We start from the raw sequence: 14,690 nt of genomic DNA on the forward strand, positions 1-14,690 counted from the left end.
TTTTATTAGTTACCGAGAGAGAATATTTTTGCTTAATTATGAAGTAAAAAAATAGGTAACTTTGAATTTTTATATAGCCTGACCAGGAACATAAAAACCCTGGCATAGAGGCGCGTCAATTGCATTTGATAGTGCAACACTGAGTACAGTCGTACCTGTGTTAAATTAATAGGCTAACTTTATGTATCAGGACTTAGGATTACGGGTTAATTTGATATTTTCATAAATTAACGAAAAATTATTATTATAGGTAACCTGGTTTAAATAAATTAAATGAAACCATCAATCGAGCTAGTAGGATTTATTTTAGGGGAGAGTTCGGTATATTGTACCGCCGGGTAAATTGTACCACCCTCATATTTCGTAAAGTATTTATTGAATGTCTGTAATTGCAACACTCAGCGATACACAACTAAAATAAATTAATATCGGCCATGTGGTTTTTGCCGTGACAACAATAACGTGTTTTTTATTTTGAAAAGTATTTTTTCATTGTTTTTAAGTAACTTTTGACAATACATGTTTAGTTTGTAATTTTGTTAAATTTAATCACAGGGTGTTTCTAATATATTATTTAGAAGCGTAAATTAGTGTGGATTACAATTATTTGAAACATTTTTCGGTATTTATAAGCTATATTTTTTACCAATTTTTTAAAAGCACTATCACCTAGTCGGCTAAATTGTACCACACCAAGTTGTATGGAACTTTACCAAAGGATTTTGAAATTTTTTTTAGTAAATCATGTTTTGAAGTTATAATAGCGTAGTTATGTTTGACTAACAATAAATGAAAGCAAAAGACTGGCAAAGTAGATTAGGTACAAGTGTGCGTTACGATAATTGGAATTACAAAACTTGTACTCAAAATCGTGATAACGTGTAAAACAATATCGATTGTCTATGTTATTAACTACTGTTCCTTTTCGTTTCCTAATTTGTTAAGAATGTATCGTATAATATTTTGCCATAGTTTTTTTATAGGCTTGAAATTTATTGAAATCCAATTTAGTAACCCTGTGGTACAAATTATCCAACCGGTTGGCTAAATTGGACCGAAGCTCTGAACTCGTACTTTGTTGATTTGTGCTAAATATACAACAATCATGTTAATTAATACTTATGAAATAGTAAGTTGAATAATGTATCTTTTATTATATACCATGGACATTAGCAAAAATAAAAGAAAACTATGTGTAAAATGGGATTGAAAAAAACTGGTCCAAATTAGCGGACTCTCCCTTATTATTCATCAATAATCAAATTCAGAACTTGAATATTCAACTGCAATGTCTGCTCATGAACGCTTCAAACTCGGCACTTCTTTCCCAATTCCATAAAATTCAACACTTAAAAAGTGACAAAAAAAATTAAAATAGGTAGTTGAAACAAACCACAGCTAATTTTCATAGTGGACTGTACTATACGATAAACATGTCAGTCAATTTGACAACCTTTGTCGGAAACATTATTCAATGAAAATAATGTCCGAACCCTTAGTATTTCTCTTCGACAAATACTTTAACACATTGTGAACCACTTTTCTTTTACGACTATATAAAGATTGTAGCAATTTAATTCACAAAATCAATTGCGCACATTTAAAATAAAGTTTGTTTACACTTTGACAGTAATAGACTGACATGCAAGGTGACATGTCAATGAAGTTTTCAGTTACTGTCGCCATTAAAAGAAATTAGTACCATTAGTTTTCCGCAACATGGCGAGGGTTTTTATGTTTCTGGTCAGGCTATACCTCGAAAACTACGTGAAATTTTCAAACGGGAGTTTTACCATCATGTTTGTATAACTGAGCTCTATACGGTTCATCAAATAAATGAGAATGTCCGATTATACAGTCCCATAACACACTGTGCGGCCCGGAGACGTTATACCGATCGTTCGGTGTGCATTGCAGAAGTTCCGCGCGTACGTGTCGTGCGCGGGGCGGCTGGCGCGGCTGGAGAGCAAGGCGGCGGCGGCGCGGGCGCGGCTGGCGGTGGGTGCGGGCCCGGGCCCGCCGCCCGCGTCCCCGCCGTCGCCGCCGCGCCGGGCCGCCGCGCGCCTGCGCCGGGGCCGCTTCGCCGCGCCGCTGGACCACCGCCTGCCGCTCGTGCTGACGTCCTGCGTGCGCGTCATCGCCACCTACGGCCTCAACCACCAGGGCGTGTTCCGCGTGTCCGGCTCGCAGGTCACGATCATTACATTTAAATAGTGTTATATCACGTTCACGACCTCGTGAAGGTAGCGATGTGGAAATCGGTGGGGGAGGTCTACGTTCAGTGGTTGTAGATGTATGTGATGTATTTATGATTGAAACTCGGTTTCTTCGATACTCAGCGTTTATAACATGAAATAACGTATACAAATATTTGATGTTCGCGGTAAGAGGAATGGTAGTCAAGTGGTGTAGGCGCCGGGCGCTATCGCAACCGTTATCTGTCAGATTCGTGCGTAGTGATGTGCGCGCTCACTAGTGATGTCGTAATCGATTTCTGAACAGCGGTGGACCTCTTGTTACTGAAACGATGATAATGATGACGCTCGAGGTCGTTGTGCGAACTCGTCTCAAATTCTCAATAGGCCAGATGACAAAATTTCAATTATTTTTCCGTCATACAGATATTACACTCGTATTTTTTATTTTCTTACATAATTAAATAATAACAGTGCTACATCGAGTTTAAATGTTGCGTCACGTTACTTTTCAGTAGATTTTTTACTCAAAAGTGACGTCACGAGACATTTCAACTTAATATAATACTGTAATGAATTCGATTATGAAAAAAAAAATTAAAAAACGTGTTAATTTTTTTTTATCTGTCTGACGGACTAAATAGAATTTCGATTTCATTACCCAGTTATCATCCCAATTGATTGTGTTTCCGCAGGTGGAGATGCAAGCGCTGCGCGCCGCCTTCGAGCGCGGCGAGGATCCCCTGGCTACGGTGCGCGACGCGTCCGACATCAACTCGGTGAGTACGTTTCCTATCACCAGAGTAAATACAAATGTCAACGTCAAACGCATCGAGCGCGGTTCGTATGTAAGCGCGCCAATATACGTATGCGGCGCGCACGCACACACTGACAAAATTGGGCGCAACCACGACTGGCTCCCCGCTAATCCACGCTGCGTGCGCGCCGCATACGTGTTGGCGCGCTCACATACAAACCGCGCTCGGTGCGTTTCTATGAAGATGACCTACTCATTTGTATTCACTGTGCTATCGTTCGTTCGTTTCAGCCAAATGACGTCCACTGCTGGACAAAGGCCTCCTCCAAGGTTTTCCACAATGCACGGTCCGGCGCTGCCCGCATCCAGGCTCTTCCCGCGACCTTTACGAGATCGTCGGTCCACCTAGTAGGAGGCCTGCCCACGCTACGTCTTCCAGCCCGTGGTCGCCACTCGAGAACTTTTCTGCCCCAACGGCCATCGTCTCTACGAGCTACGTGTCCCGCCCACTGCCACTCGGTTTTAGCGATTCTGCGAGCTACGTCGGTCACTTTGGTTCTCCTGCGGATCTCCTCATTTCTGATTCGATCACGCAGGGAAACTCCGAGCGTGGCCCGCTCCATCGCCCTTCGGGTGACCTCGAGCCTTCTCATGAGGCCCACAGTGAGCGACCACGTTTCAGATCCATAAATCAACACTGGCAACACACACTGCTCGAAGACTTTCGTCTCGAGACACCGTGCTATCACTTCCACTCATTTGTGTTCGCGGCGCAGGCACAAAATATAACAGAAGACAAACTCCATACTAAACGCGCTCGAGCCACGCACACATAGACACCGCTCTAGCAAGACTGTCTTGGACGAATGCGAGCGCGACGTGGCGCGACAGACATTCGCCACACGTTCGCTGTGGTTCGCTTGAGTCACGCGCCGGTCAACCGCCTGTGATATTATTTTGTTTTGCGAAATTGACGAAAATGAGTGAACAGAAAAAGTCGTATTATAATTGTTCGGTATTTGGTTGCTTAAACTCATCATTAAATACCGAATTTTCATTTTTTAAATTACCAGTTGATTTGGGGAGGTAAGTAAGTTATTTATTTGAATTTCAATTGAAATTGAAAGCCAACTAAATTATTAGGAATATCGAATTGTTTTAGAGAGGTTTTAGGAATTATTGGATAACTAGCTTTTGCCCGCGGCTTCACCCGCGTGAAATTTAGTTTGTCACAGATCGTCATAAATTATAGCCTATATGTTATTCAGGGTTATAAACAATAATACTGTAAAGTTACATCAAAATCCGTTCAGTAGTTTTTGCATGAAAGAGCAACAAACATCCAGACATCCAAACTTTCGCATTTATAATATTAGTTGGATAATAGTGTCAACCACTCAACTAAATACTACTTCCTTCTCGTGTATTTGTTTGCAAACTATTACTATAATAACGTACTAAATATAAATAAGTATACGTGGATATCTGTTATTGTCTTTCTTGCATAGTATTAAGAGTAACATTTTTCTATCATCCCAACTAATATTATAAATGCGAAAGTAACTCTGTCTGTCTGTCTGTTTGTTACGCTTTCCCGCTTAAACCTCGCAACAGATTTTGATGAAATTTGGCATAGAGATAGTTTGAGTCCCGGGAAAGAACATAGGATAGTTTTTATCCCGGTTTTTGAAACAGGGACGCGCGCGATAAAGTTTTTCTGTGACAGACAAAATTCCACGCGGGCGAAGCCGCGGGCGGAAAGCTAGTAACGAAATAAACGCAACACATGACAAGACAACCCTAGCGCGACGGCCGAGCGTGCGAGCGAGAGAGGTATGCAAAGCGAGGTACATACATGAGTTTACCTTCTGTTATATTTTGCGGCGCAGGTGTGCGGGCTGCTGAAGATGTACCTGCGCGAGCTGCGGCCGCCGCTGCTGCCGCCGCAGCTGCAGGAGGTGCTGCTGCGCGTGGCGGCGCTGCCGGACGACGCGGACTTCGTGCGGCGCCTGCGCGACGTGCTGGCCGCGCTGCCGGCGCCGGCCGTGCTGGTGCTGCGCTACCTGTTCGCCTTCCTGGCGCACCTGGCCGAGCACGCCGACCGCAACATGATGGACGCGTGGAACCTGGCCATCTGCCTGGGGCCCACGCTGCTGGCCGCCTGGGGCGAGGGCGGCGCGCAGGTGGCGGCGCAGAACCTGCTCAACGAGCTCGTCAAGCGCACCATCCAGCACCACGCCGCCGTGTTCCCGCAGCACCTGCACCCGCACGCGCTCTACGTGCGCGCGTACGTACCCTCCCCCTCTACCCTCCCTAATAGTGACATAGCACTGACGAATGACTCCCCGTCCTCGACTCCACGGTCACTCGCAGAACCATTCTAAAACCTCAGCCTCGAATCGGGGCGGGCAACGCAGACCCGTTCTCCAAACAAGCGGGCAGCTCGTGCGGCACTTTAACGGCGAAGTGTTGTGTTCGGGGTTGTGATGTCGAGATATTTGTTTTTATTCGCGACCGAAATGTCTGAACAACGGCGACAATTTTATTTCGATTCAAATTTATTCCTAACGCTCGATGTATTGTGGGCAAAAAAAAGACGCCGCGCCGCTAGACTGGAGTGCGCCGCCCGCTCGTTGCCCGCTCCCGCGCCGCTGTTTTCGAGAATCGTCGTTTTTATACTTAACAGTTGGCACCCCTGGCGATTGACAGGACCTTACTCTACAGAAACGCCATCTTGATGAGTGCAAATGCGATAGTCCTCCTACCACTTAAGCGCTCACCAGTTGGTGCCACTGTCTTCGCTACTAGCAAGTGACAGGACCTTACTCTACAGTGGCGCTAACTGGTGAGCGCTAAAACGATAGCCCTCATTACGTGAGACTTTTAAGGGGGGGGAGGGGGTCCCGAAAAACCTCACTTAATCTCACGTGGGGGAGAGGGGGGGTGTCGAGAAATATAACATATTCTTTTTCCACAACAAACAGAGATAAATCCTCCGTCTGCATTTGTGAACACAGGCCCAGTTTTTAGATCCGCAGTTTGCTACCAATGCTTAAATATTAACAAAATGTAAACTGATAGTTAAAAATTGTACTAAAAGTAAACTTTTTTCGCAGGTTGGGTTTTTTTATAAAATCTAATATTTTCGAAGCATGGATTATCTCATTTACATTGCAAATAGGCATTTTGGAAAATCTCTTACGGGGTGGGGGAGAAGGTCTGGCAAAATCTCATGAAATCTCACCAAGGGGGGCGGGGAATTAAAAAATTGAAAAAATTGTCTCACGTAATTAATGGACGCACCCTTGTGGTTTCATTCAATATCAATTTGAATGGCCGTCGAATTAGTTTCAAACCCGAGAAAAGATTTTCCGAGCGGTCGAATGATCATGATACACGTTTTGCAGGTCCAGCGTCGAGGAGCTGGAGCCGGCCGCGGACGAGCCGGACGCGCGCGACGACCTCTCGCTCTACGACGAAGACGACGGTAATCAATCATATCGTTGCTTATTCTACCGAGTCGAGTCATACCGGGCCTGTTCATCTCCGCGAGTTTACATCGTAAACAAAACACGCACGATGGCCCACCTACAGGATACTATTCGACAAGGCCTCACATACGAGCGAACATTGACTCACGTACGCGTATTCTTGTGTATGATGGAAGAAAATTAAGAAAATGGTGTACTAAATACTGTGCAGTATTTAACTGCCTAAATAAACCCAGAATGTACTTTTTTAAGTTGCCTCAAGACACTGAGAGGTAAATAAGTAGTTAATATTATTCATGATAAATCAAGTATTTCCTCCGCCATTTTCAGCAGTTTGGCATTTCACGTCACATCATTTTACCGAAGTCAGCCCTATAGCTTCGGCGCAGTAGCGATCACTGACGTTTGTCAACAAAATGGTGCTCGACTCTTGAGACAGGCTAAATTACACCATATTGTTAATGACATTGAGCATACATTTTTTTAAATACCTTCGCGAAGTAAAACTTCTGTACGTAGTACTTATTATTATTCTGTGGTCATACCTACAAGTGGAATCACTATACAGCTCACTGTACGTTTCCAGATGAACTGAGCGAAGACGGCGAGAGTGGGTATTGGCAAGATTCGAACTCAACGGGAAACTACCGGTAAGTGTCTAAATTCTGTTCGAAATAAAGTCTATACTTATTTGTTTAACTGTTTGAAAATTTCGGGGGGCCATTTATTTACTACGTAAGACGATTTAGGAGGATGAGGGGGGGGGGGGGGTCGATTGTTACTACGTAAAATCACAAAAATGCACTAAGTTAAAATTATACTTTGGAAAAGCGCACGTGCCGAGTTTCACTTGGATGCGATTTCCATTTCCATGGCAACGGAGCCGCGCCACTCGCACTGCGCCTCCCTGGAATTTCTCGCTTGTGTACTAGTCGTCAAACGTGTACCTTATTCACTTTTTCTTTTAGATTCTTGCGTAATGAATATTAAACAGGGGGGAGGGGGTCGGCCTGCTCTTATTTTTTCTTATCAGTTATTATAGAGGGTCAGTCGAGGTTCTTCAGTTATTGGTTGGTGCGGGTATCGAGCGAAAGCTCATGACCCGAGATTCGGTCAGTTCAGACTGACTGATAGATAAATTTATAAATTTCTTTTCTGCTCAACCCAAAAGTAAACTGGTCGAGAATGCTTTAGTGCATTAAGTTCGCATTATGTACAAATTTATTTTGGCATTAAAGTTTAAATAAAATAAATAAATAAATAGAGGGGAAGGGGGTCAAAAACTAGTGAAAATAGTCTAACGCAATAAATGAATGGCCCCATTGTTGGATCGAATGCACGTGTAACGGGAACAATACTTGTCTGTAGGTCGGCCAGCGTGGAGCGGCGGCAGTCGGCGGCACAGGTAGTGAGCGCGCTCCTAGAGACCTCCGTCTGACACCGCACACCGTCACACACATTAGCCTGTACACTGTACAACAGTGGCCTTTATTACATTTACCCGTCGCATTCATTACACACGCTATTGTTTACTGTCGGTGACGGGAAGATGTGACGTAGACTGATTTCAATAAATTTTTTTTGTTGCTTTACGTTTAATATTGCCGTTAATTTGTTGTATTTAGGCGCATGATCCTCCTGTGAAAGATGTAAAATTATTCCGACTGATATTTTAGGTCAGCTTAACTCATATCAATATCAGTCAGTGCCTGAGGCATGGCAGCGGCACGGGAGGGATGACATCGACATAAAATATTATGACGTGACAGGGCATACAAATCCAAAGTTTGACTGTCACAAAATCACCGCCTCATGCCGCTCCCGTATCTCAGCCTACTGACTATGATAGGTGAAACGTGATATACTATGTTATTTACTTAAGGAATAAGTAAACATGTTTTGTTTGTTATCGTTATTAGAGTTAATTCTAATTATCTACTAATAAGTAGTGTAGATAACATCGATTCATCGCCGTTATGTTTACAGCTTTATCATTTGCATGATATTTCATTGTAAAGGAGAACAACCACTTTCTATGAAGCGTTGGGCCCAGTACTAAGTTATTTGTACAGCTACAAATTTTATGTCCTTTTTATGCCTTCATAAACTAGTTTATTATTGTGTTTATTTGAGGTTGCTAACTAATGTCATTCTCGAGAAAACTAAATTAGAAAAAACTAGAAAAAATGTTACTTTTATACAAAATCCAGTCGTCAGTTACCCAAATCGCAAGCAGAATCCGTTAGAAATAGCATAAAATGTTATTAATCGATAGTTTTATTTCTTCTTCTTTTTTTAATTTGTTTTAATTCAATTCAACAAGCATTCGCAACAGTCTCATCCTTTAGATCCTTTAGACATACTCTCTAATCTGTGGTCTCATCTGTGATTCGCAAGTGACATTGCTGCATTGACAGATGACAAAACGAATTATTTTCATTCATTAATTCATTCAATCATTTTAGTTTTGTCATCTGTCAGTACGAACCTTCTTAAAGATCAAATACACTGAATTGTCCCACCCGTGACATTGACAGGGGGCGCCACCGTCAATACCGGATCGCTGGTTCCGATTTTTGCCATGTTAGAAACTATATAGTTGAACGATGGTGGCGCCCCCCTGTCAATGAGTTTGGTGGGACAGTATAGTGTATTGAGTCTTTAATCGATTGACTTTTAACGTTCCATTTTACGTTATCTTAGATTAAATCATTAATTCGTTTTTATTATTGTATACGACTTACGACATCAGTTAAAATTATCATTTTTACCGTAAAATACTCCCTAATGTATGCGTAATATAATATCAAAAACCTACCAATGTACAACTCTGTACAAACTTGGGCCCAAAATGGTTGTTCTCCTTTGATGTATTTCGACATTGACAGTACTGATTAATTTAATACAATCGATTTAGCTTTATTATAAAATAGTATGTATTTTATATTATCACGTGAGCACAATGCATGGTTGTTCAATGTAATATACGAATATAAACTCCATTTAGTTATACGTAGGTAGTTGAACACATTATATTAAATATATTTTGTGATGTTTTGTCGCACAAACCCGTGAGCCCACTTGTGAGTTTGTATTTTGGTAAAACTTCATTTTGATCACATCGAGGAGCGCAGTGACATATCGCTTTGATTAACAGCAGACTAGATCGTTCCTGGATTATTATTATCATTATTATTCCCATCGCATATACTTAATAATTATAATATTCAGAATGATATTCATTCGTGTTTCGAAGTTCGGAGCCATGTGATCTGTTTTGTTTACGTGACTGTTATTACGAGCCCCGGCATTACGACCAAGGCACTTGTTTGTGATCACTCACGCCAGGTGCGGCCTGCGGTGGTGATGAATTCAAAGTCCGCTTGTCCGCCACCGCAGCCCGTACGTTCCTCTAACGCAGGGGTTCCCAACCAGTGGTCCAAGGACGGAAATGTGGTCCGCCAAGGATTTTAAATTTCGCGAGCGATAGACATTCGCGTGTCATGAGAGGGTTTAAGTAATAAGCTATTACAGAACCTGTACAGAAGATAGAGAGCTCAAAAATTAAAATTAATACGAAGGTACTTGATTAATTTGATATCGTATTTGATTTTCTAAATCAAATTGTCTTCTTTTTAAATAATAAGTTTTTAGTTAGTTTTTGGTTTCACTTAATTTATGGATTTTTAATGGTCTAGAAAAGGTTGAGAACCACTGCTCTAACGTGTTGGTCGCGCTACGGCGGTACTTCAAATAGCGCTTGGAGTTTCGTTTTGCACTAACACGTAGTTGGCCACCGGCGCTCACGAGTATTTGTGAGAGCTTGTTTCGAATATTATGTGCTTGCTTTACGTATTCGATGTGAAACATTTCATACGTGGCGAAGGCAGATTATGAGATTATTTTTAAGTAGCGCTTTGTCAACTGTGGAATGCCATTTTAATGTAGTGTCACAGGAAAATAACGTTAATGAAATGTAAATGGTTTTAAACAAACTTTGTATACTAGTGTGAAGACTGATTTAAATTTTGAACGTATGGACGGTGTGTTATTTTGCAACAAAAATCTGATATGCTGTCGGATTGTTCATATTTCAGAAATGTCGGCCTAATGTCGATATAACGAGTATTTTGACTGACGGATGTGATAATGTTTAGCGTTAAATTCCTGTGGCTCATTGCCTATATGAAGACTGAGTTACACTAACATAATTAAGGACTAGGATTGCCAGAGAGGTGGGAGGTGCTTGTTCGTTTGTGATAATGTCAATAAACTGTTTCACTTGTGCATGTTTTGTTTAATTTGAGCTTCTATTGTGTGTGTGCTGATGCGGGGTGGGGGGGAGTGTCGTAAAAATATGCATAATTTTACTTACAGTTTTTTAGCCACTTCTTAAAAGTTATTATAATTGCTATATAAAAGTTATATGAAAAGGATAATACAGGAAAGAAATCAGCATAAACAATTTTGCAATAATACTTTACGATCAACAAGTAAAGGGGTTGAGACTGTATTTTTATTTTATGATCAACTTGCTCATCATTTTTTTACCTAGAAGTGAGCTTTGTAAGTTTTGCTAAGATTAATAAGATTTATTTGCTTACATTATTCGTTACGTATATGTAAACCGACAGAAGATTATTATTCACTTTGTTACGTGACACGTCGCGTACCTAAAGTGCTTTTCGAAACAGGCTGCGTACGCAGAATTCGTAATGTAGTAATGTGAATAAGCTTTTGCTGAAATCTTAAAATCAAGGGTATTTGAGGGAACTTAAATAAATCATAGCGCGCACTGTAAAGTACGTAATAGTACCTACCGTCATTACTAACTTACATCTGTCCTCCGTTTGGACACACGAGTACGATGATAGAGTTCAGTTCCACTTGAGCCCGCTGCGTTGAGACGTCCGCTCGAGTGCTGCCCGTGTGTTGCAGGAGGCGCCGCCGCCGCCCGCGCGCGCCGCGCCCGCCGCCGCGCCCTCCACCTCGGCCCCCCAATGCAGGTACCATTTTATTTATGCTCTGTCCTCTGTCGCGCTTCTGAGGGACGACGATGTCACACGGTGGATCGGGACCGGGTCCCGGTTCACCTTCGTCGCGGTCGTCACTAAAAATCGTTCGTTCACATCGCTCGTTATGTAAAATAATCTAACTTTCTCCCTTTCTCACTAACGTGGAGCAAAAAGTACACCCAACGCCCGTTTTTCCAAAAATCACTCACCGATCGTTCTTTCGCCAGAAGATTAGCGGAGAGCACGCCGGACCTGGTGCTGGACCTGCCGCTGCGGCCCGCGCCCGCCGCCACGCCCACGCCCGCCGACGCCGCGCCCGCGCCCGAGCCCGAGCCCGCGTCCGCGCCCGCCGCGCCCGCCGAGCCCGCGCAGGACGCCGCCGCAGACTCCGCCGACACTTTTCTGCACAATCGCGACACGCTCAAGAAGAGACCCAACTCCAAGTGAGTACGATCGGCGATATCGGACGGCACGAACGACGGACGAAAGAAGAATGTTCTGAACTAATTGTTATTTGTTCACAATTGTTATTTTTAAGTGTACATGTTGTTATGTAACAATGTTGGTAGACCTAATCCCAACTAATATTATAAATGCGAAAGTAACTCTGTCTGTCTGTCTGTCTGTTACGTTTTCCCGCTTAAACCTCGCAACCGATTTTGATGAAATTTGGCATAGAGATAGTTTGAGTCCCGGGAAAGAACATAGGATAGTTTTTATCCCGGTTTTTGAAACAGGGACGCGCGCGATAAAGTTTTTCTGTGACAGACAAAATTCCACGCGGACGAAGCCGCGGGCGGAAAGCTAGTAAATAAATAAATAATCGCGTCGATCGGTTTTCCAGGAGGTCCGAGGGCGCCGACGGCGAGCCCGCGCCCGACGCGGCGGCGGCGGCGACGGCGGAGGAGGCCCCGGAGGCGAGCGAGGCGGCGGGCGCGGCGAGCGCGGAGGGCAGCCCGGTGCCGGCGCGCAACACGGCGCGCGTGGCGGCCAAGTTCGCGGAGCTCACGCTCACGGGCGGCTCGCTGAAGCCCGCGCTGGCCGCCAAGCCCGCGCTGCTGCGCCGGCCCACGCCGCACGCGCAGCCGCGCGCCGCGCCCGCGCCGCCGCTCGCGCCCGCGCCGCGCCCCTCCGACGCCTGCTAGCCGCCGCCCCCCGCCCTCCGCCCGCGCGGACCCACCGGCGTGGACGACGATTCCGCTCTTTCGGCTTTTCCCGCTGAGATGAGAGGCGCATTCGTTTGGACGATGCGATCGGGGGAGAGCGAAACGGAGAGGACGAAGCGGACGAGGACGCGTACAATGTGATTGTCGTGTATCCCCTTCTTTGTAGTTTATGATGTAGTTGGTGGACCGTGGGTGTCCGATGACGCCGTTCGGCGTCGAAGCGAACGGGCCGCTCCGGAGCGGACCTCGAAGGTGCTCCGGAACTGATTTTGGAAATCGTTTCCGGCTCGACCAGGAATCTCTGTAGGTACTATGTTCGATGTATCGATCGTTCAGAATTGACCCCCGAGGCGTGTGCTCGGGACCGCCGTTAGCGTAGCGGTTCATTGACCGCCGTGTGCTCGACGCTAAGTTGTAGAATGCAGAATACGGAATGAAGATATTTTATCGGCTCGAGTGGCTTCCGGGCGCCGGCTGAGGAGAGACTGAGCGTCCTGCCACCACATCGACGGGTCCAGTGGCGTGAAACTTATGTGACCCTTATCTTTGTAGTTCTGATATTATCCCTAGTCTAGAATTGAATATAAATACGCATTTTGCTCATTGTATTTTTGGATGGTAAAGCGATTCAATCATCCGTATGCATAAACAGAATTTTCCTAGGTATTCTTAAAACAACATCACACCGTATGGTGTCGACATTTCTGACAGTGATTACTTCCATAAACCACAAGACTTGGTAACGAATACCCTAGAAACGAATGTTGTTTGTGAATACGGTTGGCAGTGTCATAAGTTGAATGGGAAAAGTTTGGATTCATCACAAATATCGTACGTAGATTTTTACTATACATTTCGAATGGTGACTCAAAGAGAGTGGTAAATTTTGTTAATGTGCAGTATGAACGAGTTCTCTATGGGTTTCTTTGACAGTTAGCCTGTTTCCATTCATTTTTTGATGATACTTTTCGTGAGTTCAAGTCATAGACAACCGGTCGCACTGCACATGCATACCGTAGAAAGAGAGGTCTGACGGTGAATCGAAGAGTGTTGGCTCCTGCCGTAATCGTAGATGTTGTAAAGGAAGATTTAGTTTTGTAAGTGTGTATCGTCCGTATGTTCCCGTACGGTATATTTTTGTACGGGTGCCCGTTGCGGGAGATGTGAATATTTTTGTACGCACTTTTGGCGCCGGCGGCCTTCATCAGCCACCGACCGACCCCAGCCTAAGCACCACCTTCTGGACGTGTAAATACGTTCAATATGTGATATAATTTCGGCATGCCGCAGTTAACGCGTTGCCCATTTTATCAGTTTCAACATAAGCTTTGTACACAGTTAAACACTCAATTATATTTATAAATGCGACCCATGCGTGCCAACTGACTGTAACATGAGAGAAGCGCGTTTAGAAACAGAATATTATGCTGTTTATTTTACGTTACTGAATATTTCTGTGACTTGACGAAAAATTGCAATCGAAGAGAAATAAGATTAGCAGCATTATTTTATTATTGGACCCCATCATTTTTAACTTGTTCTCTAGTGATTTTATATTTTAACTTGACAACATATCTGAGTTGGTTAATGAAATGGTTGCATAGGGCGCGGACTTCTCTTATAAGTGTGTAGTATCATTCGATTGTTTCCCTTCCCGCACCCGCGCTACACACGGAGCCGTCATACCCGCGTGGCGTGGTCGGTGGGTGGGCGCGCCGGCCGCCGCTGTGATATTGCTACTTGTATTGTATCTGTCGGATGTCTGTACCTTCTGTAATCTCCAACTCAATAAACCAGTATTACCGATGTAGCGGGGCGTTTTATTACAACCCTCGTAACAGTAGTGTTCTTGTCCGATCCTTTCCGTTGCGAATACAAACGAATACAACATACAAAGTGCAGGCGACAAAAATGCAGCTTGTTATGGAGTAGTTACCATAGGAGACCATATTATTTTTTTCTGATGCAATCTGTCCATTGTTTAGTGTTGTGTGAAGTGAAACCATCCTATTTTTTGTTAACTTATATTTATTAGTGTAGAATTAGCCTCACTCACGTAATCACGT

At 43.9% G+C, this 14,690-nt stretch overlaps 1 protein-coding gene across 1 annotated transcript in view; it reads left to right on the forward strand.

Moving 5' to 3' along the window:
• Nucleotides 1-14,434, forward strand: part of LOC114358717 (SLIT-ROBO Rho GTPase-activating protein 3) — a 56,777-nt gene extending 42,343 nt beyond the window's left edge. The window contains exons 9-17 of the mRNA XM_028312754.1: nucleotides 1,918-2,190; nucleotides 2,891-2,974; nucleotides 4,842-5,239; nucleotides 6,360-6,439; nucleotides 7,030-7,093; nucleotides 7,812-7,848; nucleotides 11,382-11,449; nucleotides 11,686-11,901; nucleotides 12,303-14,434. Of these exons, the coding sequence (XP_028168555.1) occupies nucleotides 1,918-2,190; nucleotides 2,891-2,974; nucleotides 4,842-5,239; nucleotides 6,360-6,439; nucleotides 7,030-7,093; nucleotides 7,812-7,848; nucleotides 11,382-11,449; nucleotides 11,686-11,901; nucleotides 12,303-12,603 (1,521 nt within the window). The 3' untranslated portion in view covers nucleotides 12,604-14,434. The remainder of the gene's footprint in view (nucleotides 1-1,917; nucleotides 2,191-2,890; nucleotides 2,975-4,841; nucleotides 5,240-6,359; nucleotides 6,440-7,029; nucleotides 7,094-7,811; nucleotides 7,849-11,381; nucleotides 11,450-11,685; nucleotides 11,902-12,302) is intronic.
• The last annotated feature ends 256 nt before the right edge of the window (nucleotides 14,435-14,690 follow it).

Source organism: Ostrinia furnacalis, unplaced genomic scaffold (assembly GCF_004193835.3).
Source record: "Ostrinia furnacalis isolate ACB-3 unplaced genomic scaffold, ASM419383v2 OfSCF4105, whole genome shotgun sequence".
Taxonomy (NCBI): domain Eukaryota; kingdom Metazoa; phylum Arthropoda; class Insecta; order Lepidoptera; family Crambidae; genus Ostrinia; species Ostrinia furnacalis.